Source organism: Megascapheus bottae, chromosome 3 (assembly GCF_031878675.1).
Source record: "Megascapheus bottae isolate mThoBot1 chromosome 3, mThoBot2.hap1, whole genome shotgun sequence".
In the NCBI taxonomy this organism is placed as follows: Eukaryota; Metazoa; Chordata; class Mammalia; order Rodentia; family Geomyidae; genus Megascapheus; species Megascapheus bottae.
The window spans coordinates 38,081,744-38,102,505 of NC_143511.1; the positions used below are offsets into that span (position 1 = coordinate 38,081,744).

The 20,762-nt window shown below is 42.3% G+C and overlaps 1 protein-coding gene across 2 annotated transcripts in view; it reads left to right on the forward strand.

The window, feature by feature from the left end:
* Positions 1-10,148: 10,148 nt before the first annotated feature.
* The window catches only part of Uhrf2 (ubiquitin like with PHD and ring finger domains 2), a 66,272-nt gene continuing 55,658 nt past the window's right edge, over positions 10,149-20,762 (forward strand). The window contains exons 1-2 of one of the 2 annotated variants that reach the window (XM_090329954.1): positions 10,149-10,553; positions 16,194-16,427. In XM_090329954.1, the coding sequence (XP_090186080.1) occupies positions 10,401-10,553; positions 16,194-16,427 (387 nt within the window). In that variant the 5' untranslated portion in view covers positions 10,149-10,400. Of the gene's footprint in view, positions 10,554-16,193; positions 16,428-20,762 lie in introns of those variants that run through there. The other variant, XM_090329955.1, reaches the window with a different exon arrangement.

Below are 20,762 nucleotides of genomic sequence, written 5' to 3' on the forward strand. Positions count from 1 at the left end.
GGGAAGCGGGGGAGAACTACCTCTTTCACATCTAGAGGTATACTTTTACCTTTAAAATAATAATTTAAAAAGCCTCTTCATCTAGGCACTGTGGCTCACATTTATAATCCTTGCTACTCTGGAGTCTGAGATCTGAGAATCTTGGTTCAAAGACAGCCCTGGCACTAAAGTCGGTGAAGAGCTCAGGGACAGTGCCCAGGCCCAGAGTTCAAGCCCCAGGACTAGAAAAGGTGGGGAGAACCAACCAAACAAACAAAAAACTCTTTTCACAAAAAGTTTCTTTACATGGTGTGTTTTCCTTTCCCTATTGTCAACATAATGTTCTAATTAGACATTGTACCCAAAAACCAAAGACATTCTTTATAAGGCTACCACCAACTGCTGCTGGGAAAATATTTTGGTCTGTAAGGTGTGCTGCTTGATAGAGGTTCCTTTCTAGAGAGTTACCAAGGGGCCCCATATTTCCTTTTATGTGAATAAAAAGCCCCTGAACCAAGAGGAAGCAGGTAACTCAAGATGAGCATGCCTTTATGGCCGTACGTGGAAGAGCTGCTAGAGATCTTTCCAATCTAAGAATGAGACACGTTCTTCTCATGTGTGCTTATTTTTTAAACCACTGCATATCATTGGATCAGCTGTTCCTGACACCCCCATTCAGACCCTCGTTATCTACAGACACCCACAGTGGCTTTGTCTCTTTTCTTTAGTCTGAGAATCCTCCTGCAGATAATCTTTGGTAGAACTGTTATTAGAACTAGATTTGGGGTTGGGGGAAGTGGTCCTTGGGGGAGGTAGTCCTGGAGCTTGAATTTAGTGCCCGGGCACTGTCCCTGATAGTTTGTGCTCAAGGCTAGCACTCCTACCCTTGAGCTGAAGCTCCACTTTTTGTGGCTTTTTTGTGGCTGTTTGGAAAGAAGAGTCTCTCGGACTTTGGGTTTGCTTTGAACTGAGATCCTCGGCTCTCAGCCTTCTGAGTAGAAAGGATTATAGACATAAACCACCAGTATTTGGTTTAGATGCGTGTGTGTGTGTGTGTGTGTGTGTGTGTGTGTGTGCGCGCGCCGGTCCTGGAGTTTAAACTCAGGACCTGGGCAATATCCTGAGCCTTTTTTCTTAAGGCTAGTACTCCACCACTTGAGCCATAGCTTCATCTTTCAGCTTTGGGTCTTAATTGGCAATGAGTCTCAAGGACTTTCCTGCCTGGGCTGGCTTTAAAGTGTGATCCTCAGGTCTCAGATGCCTCAATAGTTATGATGACAGGCATGAGCCAATGATGCCTGGCTAGAGCCATTACATTGTTTAAGCCTTTATCAAGTCAATCACCACAGACACAGGCAAACAGCTGGATTCACAGACACATAAACAATTAAACAAAACCAACAATGATCACAAACATAGGCTAACTAGAAAGTAAAAGAACATACAACACAATTTACATTAAATCAGAGTGAACTCTTTGACATTTAAGCCAAGCTGTGTTTTCAATAACAAATCATCCTTTTTATTCCTAGCTCTATAATTACAAACAGATTTATCAGTCAGAATTCTCCCCAAGGGGTACCATGATAGAATCAACATGGTTTATTCTTATGCCAGTCACAACAAAGATTTCAAATGCCATGTTTTCTCTGTATGCCTTATGTACATTCCCTGCTGGTTAACACTACTAAGTAATAAAATCCAGGTTTTCTAGATAAATGGTGGAAGCTCAAATTAATTAAAATATAAAGTGACTGTTTGTCCTTAGTGTTGCAAAGATAAATTGCTAGCTGTTTTTCAGGGGATTACCTCCCACTTATTACAAGTTCAAATTTTAATAGCATTGATAAGATTTTTAGAGTACAGATTGCTCAATTTTCTGACTTTAAAATTATTTAAATTCAGTTTAATTGCAAATGAGCTCATGTGAAAACTGAAGAAACTGTCATTTAATTTTATAGTAAAGAATCTGAGTTGTCTGAGTTACCTCCAAAATTCTAAGCCAAATTCGATGAAAAACCCACTGGTGTACCTCAGATGATATATCCCAATTGAATTTGGGCTTTCAAACATCTGCATTCAGTTTGTGAATCTGGATACCATGTTTTCAAGATCCAAAGAAATACTGGGCCACAAGAATTCTTCTCTTAGGAGTCACTTCTCTTGAAATAACAGGTTGGATAAAAATGGCAAATGACCTAAATGGGTTATCATAACCACATTTTATGACAAGTCTGCCTATGGACAAATGAAAAGTATGGTATTATCTTGGGGTTAAGTAGTTTGACTGATAGCCTTTCTAATAAATACCTAGTGAAATATTTTTGAGATTCCTAAGACCACAAATCAGAATGTAAGGATGGGTATATCAAAAAGACATTTCTCCAAATGGTTCTTACGATGACTGAAGTTTGAGAACTAATATAGAAGACAAGCACTTTGACATATTCTAAGATAGCATATTAATAAAGTTTTTATGAAAGCAATTCAGGAGAAACTCTCTCAACCAACATGAGTTAACCAAACCATCAGATTAATTGACACACTATCCTGGCTATAAGACATATATGGTGGCTCAGTCTTCTCAGTATTGATGTCAGGAAGCTACCCTTTGATTTGCTCTTGGTATTTTGTACTGTCTTTTCATCAGTGGCGTGTGTGTGTGTGTTTAAAACTTTCCTGTTGAAAGTTATCAGGTGTGCTGATGTACACCTCTAATCAGAATACTTGGAAAACGAAGGCAGGAAGATAGGGGAGTTCAAGGCCAGCCTGGACTATATGACATGATTTGTGCTTAATTTATAATTATGCTATTAATATTACATAAAAGAAAAGAAAGCTGGGAGTTGGTGGCTCACCCCTGTAATCCTAGATACTCAGGAGGCTGAGATCTGAGGATCCTGGTTCAAAGCCAGCCTGGGCATTAAAGTCCGTGAGACTCTTATCTCTGATTAATCACCCAGAAACCCAAAGTGGCACTGTGGTTTAAGTGGCAGAGTGGTAGCCTTGAGCTGAAGAGGTCATGGACAACGCCCAGGCCCAGAGTTCAAGCCCCACGACTGACAAAAGAAGAAAGAAAAAGAAAAGAAAAGAAAGAGTTGTTCTGCTTGGTATTGGCACAAAAACAGACCAGATCAGTGGAACAGAATAGAAGACCCAGAAATAGAACCACATACCTATAGGCAACTTGTATTTGACAAAGGAGCCAAAGATATACAGTGGAACAAACACAGCCTATTCAATTATTGGTGCTGGCAAAACTGGGCAGCCACATGCAGAAAACTAAAAATTGACCCTAGCCTTTCGCCATGCACAAGCATTAACTCAAAGTGGATCAAAGACCTCAACATCAGACCGGAAACAGTAGGAGAGACACTGGAACTCGTAGGCATAGGCAAAAGATTCCTGCACAGAATCCCAGGGTCACAACAGATTGGAGAGAGACTCGATAAATAGGACTATCTAAAAATAAAAAGTTTCTGTACAGATAAAAACATAGTCGCAAAAGTAGAGAGACAGCCAACCAACTGGGAAAAGATATTCACCAACAATACATCTGATAAATGCTTAATATCCAGTATCTACAGGGAACTCAAGAAACTAATCCCCCCAAAACCCAGCAAACCAATCATCAAATGGGCAAGGGAAATAAAGAGAGACTTATCAGAAGAAGAGATTAAAATGGCAGAAAAGCATATGAGAAAATGTTCATCATCTATGGTCATAAAGGAAATGCAAATAAAAACAACCCTAGATACCACCTTACCCCAACAAGAATGGCCAAGATTTTGAACTCAGACAATGACAGTTGCTGGTGGGGTTGTGGAGAAAAAGGAACCCTACTACACTGCTGGTGGGAATGCAGACTAGTTCAGCCACTCAGGAAAGCAGTGTGGAGGTTTCTTAAAGAACTGAAAATAGACCTTCCCTATGATCCCGCCATACCACTTCTGGGCATCTATCCCAAACATCATGACCCAAGATATTATAAGGACACCTGCTCAGCTATGTTCATCTCTGCATTATTCACAATAGCCAGGTGATGGAAACAATCCAGATGCCCTACTGCAGATGAATTACAGAAAATGTGGTATATATATACAATGGAATTCTACATAGCCAACAGACAAGATAAAATAATGGCATTCACAGGGAAGTGGATGAATCTAGAGCGAATCATGTTGAGTGAGACAAGTCAAGACCTAAGGAACAAAAGGCACATGGTATCCCTAATACGTGGCTATTAAATCCAAAGAGTACAAGAGCGAGGACTCAATAACTGCATACCCAAAGCTATGGACATGGTAATGGAAATACAAACATAACTATATAGACATAAAAAACCTATGACTCTATAGACATAATATTTTATTTAATAAATTAATATGTTTCTATGACACACAAACCCGTAGCCTAATTGTGATTAAGTTCTAAATACTAAGTCCCAGTGATTGTAAATAGAGATGCCCTCCTTGAACACTTGTATGTTAAACTTGTCATTTAAAATATGATGTAAAAATCAACGTTAATAAATTCTTTTTTTTTTAAAAAGAAAGAGTTGTTTCTGCTAAAAGTAATTGGGATACACCAGATAAACTGAAAAGTCTATGGCTGGGAGTTTGGCCTACTGGTAGAGTGCTTGCCTAGCATGCTTTGAAGACCCAGGTTCTATTCCTCGTTACCACAAACATAGAAAAAGCTGGAAATTGTGCTGTGGCTCAAGTGGTAGCCTTTGAGAAAACCCAAGGATAGTGCTCAGGCCCTGAGCTCAAACCCAGGACTGGGGAAAAAAAGTCTACTCATACACAAGAGTTGTCAAATGAAAGGTACATATTGAAGTAAAATAAACATTTTGAATTCAGATTACTTCATCTATCTATCTATCTATCTATCTATCTATCTATCTATCTAGTTCTTGCTCCACCTTAAAAAGAGAAGGCATGGAGGGCCAGGAGTGTGGCCTAATGGTAGAGTGTTTGCCTAGCATGTACAAAAGCCCTGGGTTCAATTCCTCAGTACCACATACACAGAAAAACCAGAAGTGGTGCTGTGGTTCAAGAGGCAGAATGCTCTTGAGGGGGCATGGGGACTAAAAACATTTAAACAATTCATTATGACATCATTTATCTTATGAACTATAAATGGGAGTTCTATAGTCAAGAAGAACAAATTACTTTGTCCCAAGAAAACTTTTACATTCCATGAAAACAGTCTATTAGTATGCATTCTTTACATTGTTTTATTTTTGTATCTTCTGGTTAAAACAAAATGTTTAGGGGACCAACAATCACTATATTTTCAGGATATAGAAATCAAACAGCTTGAGAGAAACTATTGGTGGGAAGGCATTAAAATCTCAGTTGTAAATAGAGTGTTAAAAAACAAAAACAAAAACAAAACTCCCAAGCTCAACCCTGTAATCCTAACTACTCAGGAGCCTGAGATCTAAGGATCACAGTTCAAAGTCAGCCCAGGTACAAAAGTCCATGAGACTCTTATGTCCAATTAACCACCAGAAAACTGGAAGTGGTACTGTGGTTTAAGCGGTAGAATGCTAGCCTTGAGCTGAAGAGCTTAGGGATAGCACCCAGGCGCAGAGTTCAAGCCCCATAACTGACAAAAAACAAAAATAACAACAATGACAACAAACCGTCCTGCCAGATGCCACTGGGTCACACCTGTAATCCTAGCTACTCAGGAAGCTGAGCTCTGAGGACAGCAGTTCAAAGACAGACAGGGCAGGAAATCTGTGAGACTCTTATCTCCAAGTAACCACACACACACACACACACACACACACACACACACACACACACACACACACACACACACAAAGCTGGAAGTTGAGCTGAGGTTCAAATGGTCGAGTGCCAGGCTTGAGCAAAAAAAAAAAAAAAAAAAAAAGAAAGGAAGAAAGAAAGAAAGATCTCCAAGCAACAACAACAACAAAAACAGGAACAGCATTGAGGCCCTGAGTTCAAGCCTCCAGATCAGCACCAGAGAGAGAAAGAAAGACAAAGGGAGACAGGAAGAGAGAAAGACAGAAAGACAGAAAGACAGAGACAGAGAGACTGAGACACAGAGACAGGGACAGAGAAAGAGACAGAGAGGGTTAGGAGAAAGAGGAAGGGAAAATACAAGGATTCACATGCACAAGAAAGGTCAGATGAGGACACAGAGAGAAGATGGCCATCTGTCAGCCAAGGCCAAAGGCCCCAGGAGAAGTAAAATCTCTGATGCATTAATTTTGGTCTTCTACACTCCAGAACTGTAAGAAAACAATTTCTGTTATTTAAGTCATCTAGTTTATGGTGTCCTGCTGTGGCTTAAGTGGTAAAGTGCTAGCTTTCATCAAAAGAAGCTCAGGAACAGTGCCCAGACCCTGAGTTCAAGCCCCAGGACTGGCCAAAAAAAAATTATAAAGTATTTTAAGCTAGAGATAAATATCCACTAATGAGCATAGAAAGAAACTTTGCAGGAATTTTGCAAGTAATTTAAAGGAAGAAGGTAATTGAAGACTATAGTAAACTGGGTATAGGCACAATAGGAAATAGAATGTCTACATGGGTCAAATGTTTTACTGATTTTGCTGGGCTGAACTGACTGAGTCCAAAATGGGGTATTTTCAGAGTCACCATATTAATCACTATATGCATTGGAACTGATGATCCCAGAAAAAAAATGTAAGGGAATCATACTCCCTCTATACACAGCAATAGTATCAAGTATTGGCCTGACTAGACTTTCTGTTTACACTGTTATGCAGAATAGCAAAAACTTTATTAGAATAGCTCAAGGTTTTAGTACTCAAAGCCTGTACCCTTCCATGAAACGTTTTGTAATTTAGACTGAAGGGATGCTTCCTCATTTTTCTTGTGTGTGGATGTAGTTGAAAACATTTACAATATAGCACACATGTTCATAGAAACATATCCATACTCACGTATGTTCATATACAAAAACATATCTGCATGCATTCATACATATACATGAATATACATCACCATACTTTCCAGGTAGAACCACCAATCTTTCATCGATAACCTTAACTTATAACTTACAGGTTTCAAATGTAGTTTTTCTTTACCTTTGACCAGATCTAAGTTTTGTACAAGACTTTCTGTTTAATTGGCCTCTTAAAAGGGGAACTCTGAAAGAGCTTTTGGGTCTTTCTTTCTTTTTCTTTTCTTCTTTTTTTTTTGTTTTGTTGGCTGTGGGGCTTGAACTCTGGATTTGGGAGCTGTCCCTGAGCTCTTTAGTTTAGGACTGAAGATTTTCTAGTGGTTAATTGGAGATAAGAGTTTCATAGGCAGGGCTGGGAGTTTGGTCTCCTGGTTAAAGTGCTTGCCTAGCATGCATGAAGACCCGGGTTCGATTCCTCAGTACCACATACATAGAAAAAAGCTGGAAGTGGTGCTGAGGCTCAAGTGGTAGAGCTCCAGCCTTGAGAAAGTCCAAGGACAGTGCTCAGGCCCTGAGCTCAAGCCCAGGACTGGCAAAAAAAAAAAAAAAAAAAAAAAGAGTTTCATAGGCTTCCATGTCCAGGCTGGCTTTGAATCGCAATCCTCAGATCTCAGCCTTCTGAGTAGCTAGAATTATAGCCATGAGCCAGTGGTGCCTGGCTCTTGGGCCTTCCTTTGTAATATCTTTACACATATTAACACTGAGGCCATAGGCAAGATTTATGTTTTCATTAAATAAAAACTCACTCTTCTCTAAAAAGGACCTTTATATAATAATGTGATTATAGGCATATGTAAATTTCAATATATATAAAGTGAACAACTGAATATATTCTCATTGCAAATTTATATTTACTGCTATTGCTTAGGTCAGAATATAGAATATTACTATCACCCAGAAGATTTCCTTGTGCGCTTCCTCCTCTCTTGCAAGTTTTGACTTCATCCTGACCTCACCAGAAGGATAAATTGTACAGGAATAAGTACAGAACGTCTTGACTAGTTCCTTAGACCTTTGCTACTTCTTCCTGTCTCAAACTGCTGTTTCCAACTGTCAGACCTCCTCATCTAGGCATATTTTGGATGTATTTCAAACATAACACAGCTTAAGTGGATCTCTCTGCATTTTTCCAATTTGCTTCCCTTTCTTGTTGTTAAATGCACTATTTACTCAACCCATCCATTGAAGTTTCCCAGAGACTTGAGAATAATTGTGAACATTCCACATGTTCACATCCATATGACCCATGAGTTGTCAAAGCTAGACTGTCCAGAATACTCTAGTATATCCTTTCCTCTCTTGTCACTAATTTGCCCAAATGGACAATTGCCAATATTCCTGTAAGAATTTCCCTACATCTTTCTATCCTTCACCCCCCCCCCACTATCCTCCTGGGTTTTCTAAATATATATATTTAACCACAGCAATACACTCCTTTAAAAGTCCTAGTTTCTCCCTGAGGCTTACCAAAAAAAAAAAATCTGCTTTGTATGCTAATGCTCACACATTGCTTTTTCTACAGATTTAGTCAACCTTTCTCTGATGTGCAATCTCTTCTGAAGTGTGAAATGCACACTTTTCATCTTTGTTTAAGTATCCTATCTGCTTTGGGTATTGTCTGTATCTGAATCTTGATACCAATAGAACTAAAATGCTTTATTGTGAGCTCCCGAAGAACAGGCAGTGATCTAAATAAGCACTTCCCATTCGATAGGTGTTTACAGAAGGGAATTGAAAGCAAGTTATTTGTTCAAGGCCACGTTTTTAACTAAACAGCAAAGCAGATTAAAATTCTAGTCTGTCATCCAGGAAGGGCTCGTTTAAATGATGCCTCTGACTACAATATACCAAACTCAGACCATACATGTGTTTACATTGTGAGCCAGGAACTGGGTGGGGGAGGGAGGAGGGAGGAGTTGTAATGACCTTGTAATAGCAAATAATTACTTTTCTTGGGTTAGTTGGTCAAAAAAAAATGTGAGCTTAGACATAATCTATCATTTCCGATACATAGGTAATGAGTACATAATATTTAAATTGCACGCTAGCGAGAGGAATTACATTTTGAGGTGATAGGTGCATGTTAATTTTTTCATTAAGGACACGGACACAAAATACTCCGGTCCTTCCTGTGTTAGGCCATGTTTTTATTTTTAAATAATATCTATTGGTGTCCTCTGGGTGTGTAATCATTTCTAAATGGATCGTTATACAAACACTACTCAACCTGGGACCGATCACACCGCTCTCAACATTGAAGTGACCGATTTTTGGCAAACCTAAGTCAAAGTTGCTTTCTTCCGTTCGTTTCCTCCCTCCTCGTGGGGACAAGTTTGTGTCTTTATACACAGTCCCGTGAGGAATGCCGGCCCCGGGCCTGCGCCTTCGCCGCCGAGCTCTTCCTTCGGAGGTGTGCACACGGCTGTCAGCTTCCACAACCGTTTCCCTACTCAGGCCAAAGGCACCGCGAACTCCGAGGGGTCCAGGGCCCCGGGTACCTCCGCAGGCCCGGCCCGTGGGAAGGCGGATGCTGGCACAAGCCAGCGGCGGGGCCCGGCGGGAATCGTCCTCACGCAGTCCCCAGCTCCCCTGAGGCTTTCCGCGGGTGCCGCCAGATCGTGGGGTGCGTGCACTCCGCCGAGCGCCGTGGGACTCGGCCGTGGGACTTCGGCGGCTCTCCGAGATCCGCGCGGGCCCCGCTCCACTCCCCCATTTTGTAAGCACACGCCGGCACATCGGGGCTATTCTGGGTGTGTTTTTTGACACCTCAAGGCGGTAGGTGCTAGGCCGCTGGCGCCGCCCGCCTTCTCGGGCGCCCAAACCAGGGCCTAAAAGCACCACGGCTAGGGGTAAGCCCCGAAGCCAGGGCTGCAGGGCGTGCCCCGCGCCCAGGTGCAGCCTGGCGGTGCCCGCGGGCGGTGCCCGCTAACGGCTCGCGGAAGCCCCGCCCCTCCCCGGCCCCGCCCACCGCTGCCTCTTCCTATTTTAGCACCCACGGGTTTGAAACCACCTCCTCCACCCGCTTCCTCTTCCAGGCGGGCGGAGTCCCGCGTGGATCTCGCGAGATCTGGCTTGGCGCCGTGACCTGCATGTGGGAGCTACAGCTCCCTTAAGTAAACACTCCGCCCGGCCCAGACTCGGCTTTTTCCTATTCGTGAGGCGCTGGCTGCCCGAGCGCCCCGGGGCTAGTTCCGGTTTTCCTTTCCCCCCCCCACCCCTTCCTCTGCTGGGCTGGACGGGCGCGCGGTCCGGGAGGCGCCGCCGCGCCGCTGCCGCCGCGAGTCCGAGCGCGAGTCCGATCCGTCTTCCTCACCCGTGCGCGCGCGCGCACTCGCGCTCGCCTGCCCGCGGCGGAGATCCGGAGCCGCCTGGGAAGGCAGCGCGGGCCAGGCGGGGCGCGGCGTCCCGAGCACCGGGGGAGACAAAGGGGAGCCCGGCCTCTCTCTCCCGGTACCAAGATGTGGATCCAGGTTCGCACCATCGACGGCTCCCAGACGCGCACCATCGAGGACGTTTCTCGCAAAGCCACCATTGAGGAGCTACGCGAGCGGGTGTGGGCGCTGTTCGACGTGCGGCCCGAGTGCCAGCGTCTCTTCTACCGGGGCAAACAGGTGAAGCGCACCCGCCTCGCCCCTCGCGGGGACCGCCGCCTCGGGATGCGTGGGCCTGAGGCTGGACGCGACGCCCGCGCGGGCTCCGCCTCGGGTGGGCAGGGGTGCGGGGTGCGGGGCCTGCGGTGTGTGGTGGTGGTGGAGACGGTGTTCGCGGGGGGGGGGGGGGAGCGGCGGTGCGACTACAGGTGCGCCTAGTGGGCTGAGAGGGGAGGACAGCCCGAGACGTGGGGACCTTGCCCCGGGACAGCGGCCTCGGGCTCAGCCTGCCCCGGCTTCCCGCGCTCGGGAGGGCCTGGGAGGGTGGGGAGGGCAGCGGTCGCTGGCAGCCATGCCACGGCGCGGGGAGGCGCGAGCTGGCGTCTCCTCTGACTTTGCTAGGGTCCGCTTTGTACCCAGCTCAGAGATACAAACTATACATGACATTGCCCCCTCTGGAACAACCTGGAAGGGGTCTGGGCACGCTTGGGTTAGAGGGATTTCTGAACAGTTGGTACCATCTTTTCGCTGTGTATCGTAGATGGTGGCATCGATCTTCGGTGAGCCAGAAACCTGGGCTAGTGGACGGATTAATGGAATCTGGGTTGGGTTTACTCCGCCGCGTGTTCTTCTTCCGAGTATTCTCCCTGTTCAGGCTTTTTAAACAGCCCTATAGCCTTGCCAGAAGTAACTCGGAGGCTGAGAGTGTTTCGGCTGTGCGAGTGATGATGAGCATCTCCCATAACTATATGGTGTTTGCTAAGATCTGGTTAGTCTGCGATACGTGCAGTCCCTCCAATAAATTATTGAACCATGCCTAGAGAGACACCCACAGCCTTTTTTTTAAAAAAAAATTTTTTTTGTTGTTATTCCATTGAAAAGTTGGCTTCCTGCATTTGATAGATCTGTTTGGCCCCAGTCCTGAGGTTTGAAATAAATACAGTTCATTTTGATTCGGTAGAAGTAGCCTACAAGCTGCAAAACGTTTGCAAGGAATATCTTTCTCCCGTTCACAGCTTTACCTTGCTAAGACTGTCCAGATAATTGAGAGTAAAAAGAAAATAATACTCTGGGAAAGAGCCAGCCAGGTTTTGTTGTTTTATGTTTGCATCCAAACACAAAACACCACAAGTATTTGTGATTTGTAAAATAAGATGTCTCACTCAATTGTAAGCTTTGAAATAGTTGTACCTGTATTAAATGCTAGATAGTTTTGTGTTTCAGTGCCTCAAGTGGCAGAAAACTTTTTTCCCCTTTCAGTCACAGGTGAAAAGCACGTAACTGAGTTGCCAGAATTTTATTTTCTAGTAAGTACATAGTAGTACATAAATTTCTAGGACACTTCGGTGGCTTCAGAACCAGAGCTAGAAATGAAGAATGAGACTATATTTTTTGATGATATTCCTAAAGTCTAGTGATCAAATTCTCCAAACTATAGTGCATCTGGATGTCTTGGGGAGATGGTAGAGACTGAAGTAAATTCAGAGCTACAAAGTAGAATTTCAGTAAACCAGGAAAGTTCCAGATTCTGGGAAAGACAATGGAAAGTGCAGCTTTTCTTTAATACTTCCAATGCCTGCCATTGACATAGAAAAAAAGAGACTAATCCAGTGGTGGTGTTCATGCCCTTATGAACTGACAGGTAGTGCAGCATCTGTTTGTCTTTGAGGATCCATAAACTTTAGAGAGTTTTGTGTGCTTCTAGCAGGCAGCTACTGCATAGGCACACAGGGCTATTACTACCCTAAAAAGCCCTTTGTGCTTATTAGAAAAAGGGAAGTCTTTTTCTCAAGATGCTTTACTGCTACTGGTAAAACATCGTACATACATGAATAGGCAGTATAGTTCTCCAGCATACTTAGAAGGTCCAGAGAGAATCTTTTGAACTTATCCTTGATAACATAGCAAGATACTGACAACACACTCCCCTCTCCCGCTCCCTGTACTTCCCTCCTCCCCCTCCTCTCCTCCCTCCTTCATGCCCATAATCTGGCCTAGTGATAGAGTGCTTGCCTAGCATGCACGAAGACACAAGTTCAATTCCTTGGTACCACATACATAGAAAAGCTGGAAGTACTGTGGCTCAATTAGGAGAGCGCTAACCTTGAGGAAAGCCCAAAGACAGTGCTCAGGCCCTGAGTTCAAGCCCCAGTACTGGCACCTCCCAGAAAAGAAAAGAAAAAAAGAAAAGAAAAGAAAGCTGAGATCTGAGGATTGTGGTTTAAGGACAACCTGGGCAGGGAAGACCATGAGGCTTTTTCTTTTTTGATTGGTCTTGATCTTAGGGCCTAGGTGCTGCCCCTGAAACTCTTACCACTTGAGCCACAGCTCTGCTTCTGGTTTTCTGGTGGTTAATTGGAGCTAAGAGTCTCACAGACTTCTCCATCCAGGCTGGCTTTGAACTTTGATTCTTAGATCTCATCTTCCTGAGTAGCTAGGATTACAAGCACTAGCCACCAGTGTCATGAGACTTATCTCCAGTTAATCACCAAAAAGCTAGAAGTGAAGTTGTGGCTCAAGTGCTATTGGTGGAGAGCTAGCCTTGAGCAAAAAAAAAAAAAAAAAGTCCAAGGACTGTGTTCAGACACTGAGTTAAAGCTGAGTTAAAGCCTCCAGCACCACCACACACAAAAAGAAATGACATTATACAGTGTTAACCCTTTCCTATTTGTTACCCTTTCCCATTTGTTAAGGCTTCTTTTTTGTAGAAACCAGTCATAAGGATTGAGATTAGTAACGTCCCCCAAGGTCTCTCTGATTCTTGTGACTCAGACTTAATAGGAAAATGATTGTAAAGGCAGGACTTGGTGGTTTACAATTGTAGTTCCAGATAGTAGGAGGCAGAGGTGGGAGGATTTTTGGTGGAGGCTGGGACAAAAGCATGGACCCTGTTTGAAAAAAAAAATAACAAAAATAATTTAGAAATAAATAAAAAAAGGCCTGGGGACATGGCTCCAGTGGTAGAAAACCTGCCTAGCAAGTAAGAAACTGAGACTTCAAACTCTACTCCCATAGGAAGGGAGGGAGGGAGTGGGAGATGGTCTCACTATGTAACCCAGGTTTCTAGAACTACCAGTCCTCTTGCCATAGCCTTCAAAGTATAGGAATTGTAGGCCTGAGCCACCATGCTCATTTTCCTTCCCCTCCCCCTTCAGTCTTGGGGCTTGGACTCAGGGCCTAGGTGCTGTCCTAGAGCCTCCTTGTGCTCAAGGCTAGTGCTCTGCCACTTAAGTCACAGTGCTATTCTGGCTTTTTCAGAGTAGCTTATTCTGGCCTTACACTGCAGTCCTCAGATATCATTCTTCTGAGTAGATAGGATTATAAGTGTGAGGCACTGACACCCAGCTTTTATTCCTTTCTTTTTTTTTTTTTTTTTTTTTTGGCCATCTTGGGGCTTGGACTCTGGGCCTGTGTGCTCAAGGCTACTGCCCTACCACTTGAGCCATAGCCCCACTTATCGTTTTCTAGTGATTAATTGGAGATAATTGTCTCAGGGTCTTTAGTGTCCAGGCTGGCTTTGAACCTCTTTCCTCAGATCTCAGCCTCCTGAGTAGCTAGGATTACAGATGTGAACCGCCATGCTCAGCTTTTATTCCTTTTTTTTTTTTAAACTGCTGTCTTTATTGTGGGAATGCTCTAGCTACTACAGAATCTTTTATTTTCTACTCTAAATACTATATTTTTTTTGTAATTGTCAGAATGTTCTTTGATTTGACTGTTTCCTCATGGTTTTTTTGTTGTTGTTTGTTTATTTGTTTTTTCCCATTGCTTCCAGAATTAGAGTGTTTTTTGTTTTTTGGACTATTGTCCCTTGCTTACCCAGGATTCTGGATTAGTAGAGTCGTTTGTTTTGATTTTCCAGATTATATTGACATTCCTGTTGATTTAAGGGATTGTCTGCTTACTGCCCGTGGGATATTATGTTTATTTAGACTAAGCATCATGTCTCTGTGTGTGTGTCTGTGTGTTTTATAGGACTGTGCCTATAGTAGTCAGTTATTTTGCCATTACCATTAAGTTGCTTTTTCAGTCTCTAGGTAGGCTAACTAATATGAAATAGTACCTGGTTTAATTCTTCCCTCGTTCTACTTAATAATTGTGAATGCTTATGACTTATAGGTTGCTCTAGGTGTGTTCTTGGATTGCTTAAATATACAAGTCATTGACCCAGTACATATGTGACTTTTTGTTCAGTGGACTAAATAATTTTTTTTTTTTTTGGTTGGTCATAGGGCTTGAACTTGGGGCTTGGGTGCTATCCCTGTAGTCTTCGGCTCAAGGCTACTGCTCTACCACGTTGAGTCATTGCACCACACCACTTGTGGTTTTCTGGTGGTTAATTGGAGATAAGAATTTCACAGACTTCCGTGCCCTGGCTGGCTTTGAACTGAGATCCTCACATCTCAGCTTCCTGAGTAGCTAGGATTGCAAGTGTGCAAGTGTGAGCCCCCAGCGCCCAGCCAACCATTGTGTGTGTGTGTGTGTGTGTGTGTGAACACATTTTGACATAACTTAAAAACATTTGTTATCTCAAATAACAAATAATTTATGCAAGGTAATTTATTTGCTGTTTATCCTGAAAAACCTCCTGATAAAACTTAATCTTTGGGCCATGAATTTGGCGTAGTAGTAGACTGCTTGCTTAGCATGCACATAGACTGGGGTTGGTTCCTTCATACGAGATACAAGGAAAAAAGCTGGAAGTGGTGCTGAGGCTCAAGTGGTAGAGCTCTAGCCTTGAGAAAATCCAAGGACAGTGCTTAGGCCCTGAACTCAAGCCCAAACTAACAAAACAAACAAAAAAACTTACTCTTTGAAGTTGTGTAGATATTAAGAGAACTGTCTGGCGCGGTGGTTCATGCCCTATAATCCTAGCTACTCAGGAGGCTGAGATCTGAGGATCAAGGTTCAAAGCCAGCCCAGACATAGGACAGTGCCCAGGCTAAGAGTTCAAGCCCCAATACCCATCAAAAAAAAAAGAGAGAGAACTTTAGGTAAGTGGGATATATAACATAAAAAATTTACAGTGTTTCAGAAATAGCAAGTATTTGACTTAATTACTATGACTAAGGTCATAAAACAATTTTTGAAAATATACTTTTTTTCCTTCCATTGGATTTAGGAACAATTCATTAAAATGAAACAATCTGCTGAGTTAGGCACAGCTGTAATCCCAGCACTCATGAGACTGGAGTAGAAAGAGCTTGAATTGGAGATCATTGTGGGCTACGTAGCAAAATCCTGTCTGTAAGACTAAGCCAAAAACAAAATTAATGAAGCTAGTGTAGAGGTATAATGGTTGCTTTTTTTTGGGGTGTAGAAGGGGGATCATGATGACAGGCAGCTATGCTTTAGAAAAAATGTTTAAAAAAAAGTTTAATATGATGTAAAAATCAGTGTTAATAAATTCTTTAAAAAAAGTTTAATGACTAGCAGTGTTCTGTCTAGTTAATGTGGAGTAGTTCTTAAGAATTTATTGGGGTCCAGAGAAGATTTACATCAGAGAACATAAAACAGTAAGAATGGTTTCGCGATCACTAAGTTTTACAGCTATGAATTTTATTTGAATAATTTGGCTTGGGCATTTGGGCAACTAAGGTGTAGGAAAATTGTTTTGAGGGAAATATTTCAATAATTTCTTTCTTTCTTTTTTTTTCCTAGTTGGAAAATGGATATACTTTATTTGACTATAATGTTGGACTGAATGATATAATTCAGCTACTAGTACGCCCAGACTCTGATCTTCCTAGCACATCTAAACAGACTGACGTACAGGCTAAACCCTGTTCTAATAGTCCACCTAAAGTAAAGAAAACTGCAAGGGTGGGATCTTCCAGTCAGCCATCTACATCAACTCGTGCTTGTCTCATTGATCCTGGCTTTGGACTGTATAAGGTATGTCATCTTCATATTTGTTAGTTGTGAGACTACAAATGTGTACTTGACTCAAAACATCATGAATAAGTAAACACTGCCATTTGAAACTAAAGATTGGGCTGTTAATAGTTTTAACTTTTAAAAGTTTTTTGTGAATTATGTAGATAACTGTTACATGCATATTTATAGTTTAAAGAATAATAACGCAAATACTTGTGTAATTCCATCAAATAGAATGATGTCTTTTTAAAGCCTTCAAGAATACATCTCCTGGGCTGGTAGTTTGGCCTAGTGGTAGAGTGCTTGCCTAGCATGCATGACACTCTGGGTTCGATTCCTCGGTGCTGCATACACTGAAAAAAGCTGGAAGTGGTGCTGTGGCTCATGTGGTAGAGTGCTGGACTTGAGGAAAGCCCAAAGACAGTGCTAAGGCCCTGAATGCAAGTCCTAGGACTGAGGAAAAAAAAGAATACATCTCCCGAGCTGGGTGCAGTGGCTCACGCCTGTAATCCTAGCTACTCAGGATGCTGAGATCTGAGGATCAAGGGTCAAAGCCAGTCCTGGTACAGAAGGACCTAAGACTCTTATCTCCAATTAACCTTTAGAAAATGGGAAGTGGGGCTTGGCTCAAGGGTAGGGCAGTAAGCCTTGAGCTGAAGAGCTGAAGAGCTCAGGGACAGTGCCCAGGCCAAATTCAAGCACCATGACCCACAAAAAAAAGAATACATCTCTCTCTCTCTGAAAGGTAAACTATTCTGACTTTTGTGATCATTTAGTTTTTCTTTGGTTTTACCATCTGTATATTTCTCTAAATAATAATGTTATTTTGTCTATAATGGAATTTTTATGGTAGTAATTTTACTTTCTCCAATATTGAGGTATTTTTCTGGTGCATGTAGCTATTTTATTTTTTCATGCTATTACATTCTGTTTTATTAACATGCTACTATTATATACTTCATCCATAATTAATAGATGTCTGGGCTGTTTCCAGCTTCAGCTGCTTTTAATAGTGCTATTGAACTTTATTGTAACTCTAGCCTTATAGCCTTTTTTGATTTCCATTTCCAGACCTTTGTTTCAGTCTTTAAGAGTGGCTTTTGGTTATAAACACTGGAAACACTCAAAATTAAAATTGTTAGAATTATCAAAGCTCCACAAAACCATTTGTTTGGGTTTCAGTGGGATTACATCTGTAGATCAATATAGAGATTGACATCTTTAGCAATGCTGAGGGTTTTTTGTTTTGATTTTTGTTTATGGTTTTGTTTTGTGCTGGTACTTGAACTCAGACATGGATGCTGTTTTTGAGCTTTTTTGCTCAAGGCTAGCATTCTACCACTGAGCTACAGCTCCATTTAAAGCTCTTCTCGGTGGTAATTGGAAATAAAAGTCTCAGGCTTTCTTGGCCTATCTGGCTTTGAACCATGATCCTCAGATCTTAGCCTCCTTCCTACTATCTAGAATTACATGTGTGAGCTACCAGCAATGTTGAGTTTCTTAATTCATGAACATGTTAAGTCTTTTAGTTTATGGACATGCCCACTAATTTAGATCTTTTGACATCTTTTGAGGGGATGAGGTGCTTGCAGGCCTGGCTCATGGCCTGGGTGTGCAGGCTGGCATTTTACTACTTGAGCCTGACACAACTTACAGCTTTTTTAGTGGTTAATTCTAAGAGTCTCATGGATTTTTCTGCTCAGGCTAGCTTTGAACTGTGGTGCTCGGATCTCAGTCTCCTGAATAGATAAGATTACAGGCATATGAGCTACTGGTGCCCAATATCTTTTTTTGTTGTTGTTGGTGGTGGTAGTTGTGGGGCTTGGACTCTGGACCTGGGCACTATCTCTGAGCTCTTCAGCTCAAGGCTACTGCTCTACCACTTAAGCCATAGCACTACTTCCAGTTTTCTGGTGGTTAGAGATAACAGTCTCATGGACTTTAGTACCCAGACTGGCTTTGAAACTTCCATTCTCAGCTCTCAGCCTCCTAAGTAGCTGGGGTTATAGGCATGAGCCACTGGTGCCTGGCTGTCCAATATCTTTTAATGAATACTCTTTTTTTTTTTTTTATCTATTTCTGGTAGTATTTTTTTGTACCTGTACTGAGGCTTGAACTCAGGACCTGTCCCTTAGTTTTTTCACTCTTACCATTTTACCTTCATTTTTGACTTTTTCATGCTTAAGTGGAGATGAATCTCAAGGATATTTCTGCTCCAGGTGGCTTTGACCCTTTATCCTCAGTTCTGGGCTTCCTAGGTAGTTAGGATTATAGGCTTGAGCCACCAGTGCTTGGATATAAATGGTTGTCTTTGTAAATGATAATTTGCTGGTGCGTAAGAAGTACTGTTGACTCGTTCATTGACTTTTTGCTCTGCAGTGGTTTCAAATTCCATTATAAGGGTGACAATTTTATTTCTTCTCCTGTTATGCACCTTGTTTATTATTAGTCGGGGGTGAATTGACATTTATAAAAATATGAACAGATTTTCAAGTGTTTTGAAGGTTAAATTTTAATAGATGAAAATTTTATTTAAGGAAAGGCAAATAGATTTAACTTTGAGTCAGGAAAAAGTGCAAACATAAACATGGAAGGATTCAAGAAAGCTAGCAAAGAGCAAGGTGCAGCAGCCTCTTGCCTATAAACCTCAGCGAGGAGGGAGGTAGAGATCAGGAAGATTGTGGTTCAAGGTAAATCCATGCAAATAAGTTAGTGAGATGCCATGTCAATCAGTAAACTGGTTGTGGTTGTGTGCACCTGTGATCATAGGTTATAAATAGGAGGATTGCTGTGGGAGGCCAGCTCTGGGTAAAAATAGGTCTCCCTATTTGAAAAATAAATGATAGAATACCTGCCTAATGCCAGATGCAGTGGCTCATGCCTGAAAATCCTAGCTTCTCAGGAGGATGAGATCTGAGGATCGAAATTCAAAGCTAGTCCAGGCACTGAAGACTAAAGACGGTGAGACACTGTCTCTAACCACCAGAAAACTGGAAGTGGTGCTGTACTTCAAGGGGTAGGGTGGTAGCCTTAAGCTGAAGAACCCAGGGACAACGCCCTGGTCCTGAGTTCAAGCCCAAGGACTGGCAAAAAAAAAAAAAAAAGCCAGTTGAGGAAGCCAATTAATGCTAGTGTTATTTAATGTCTTTCGTGGAAGTGCTAAATAATAGGCAGGAGAGGAAAAAAAAGATTTGTGAGGTAAAGTTACTATTGTGGATAGCTGGGAAAATAAATGTTTTAAAACAAACCTAATATTGGCCCAGGAGTTTGGCCTAGTGGTAGAGTGCTTTCCTCATGCACTAAATTCCTCAGTACCACAAAAATAGAAAAAACCTGGAAGTAGTGCTGAGGCTCAAGTGGTAGAGCTCTAGCTTTGAGAAAGTCCAGGGACAGTGCTCAAGCCCAGGACTGGCAAAAACAAAAACAAAAAAACCCAATCAGCTAATACTGTAATAAATTTCCTTGTAACCAATCAGTAGAGGGGAAACTCCAACGAAAATACCATACATATAGAAATAAATTAGAAATAATATCCCTCCTTCTCTCCCTCTGTTCTTTTCAGTAAATATTTCTTTGAATATCCAGTTGTGACAAGTCCTATTCCAGATGCTGTTGGTATAATGATGAACAACTGTGGTTTCTTCATGGCATTTTCAAAGGGTGTGCTTCTGTACTGTTGTAGAGTTATCTTAAAACACTGAAAGTCAACTTGTTACTTATCTACATCACCTATTTATTTGTATTATATGTACCTGTCTTACTCTATTTTCTTTTGCCAATAATACAGTGCCACAGACTGGATGAGGTTTGGTTGTTGTTGTTTTTTTTTTTTTCTTCTCTTTTTTTAATTTATTAGTTGGGTGCTGGTGACTCACACCTGTATTCCTAGCTACTCAGAATGTTGAGATCTGAGGATCCCTGTTTGAAGTCCACCTCTGTAGGAAAAGTCAGAGGACTCCTCCCCCACCCTCGCCTCTGATCCTGGGGCTTGAACTTAGAGCCTTGATGCTGTCTCTGAGCACTTTTGCTCAAGGTTAGAAGTGCTCTACCTCTTTGACCCAGTATCACTTCTGGCTTTCTGGTAGTTAATTGGAGATAAGAGTCTCACAGACTGGGGCCAAGAGCTTGGCCTAGTGGTAGAGTGCTTGCTTAGCACACACAAAGACCAGAGTTCAATTCCTGGGTACTACATACATAGAAAAAGCCGGAAATGGTGCTGTTGCTCAAGTGGCACAGCTCTAGCCTTGAGGAAGCCCAAGGACAGTGTTCAGGCTCTGAGTTTAAGCGCCAGGCAAAAATAAAAAGTCTCACAGACTTTTCTGCTGGGCTGGCTTCAAACTGTAGCTACCCAGC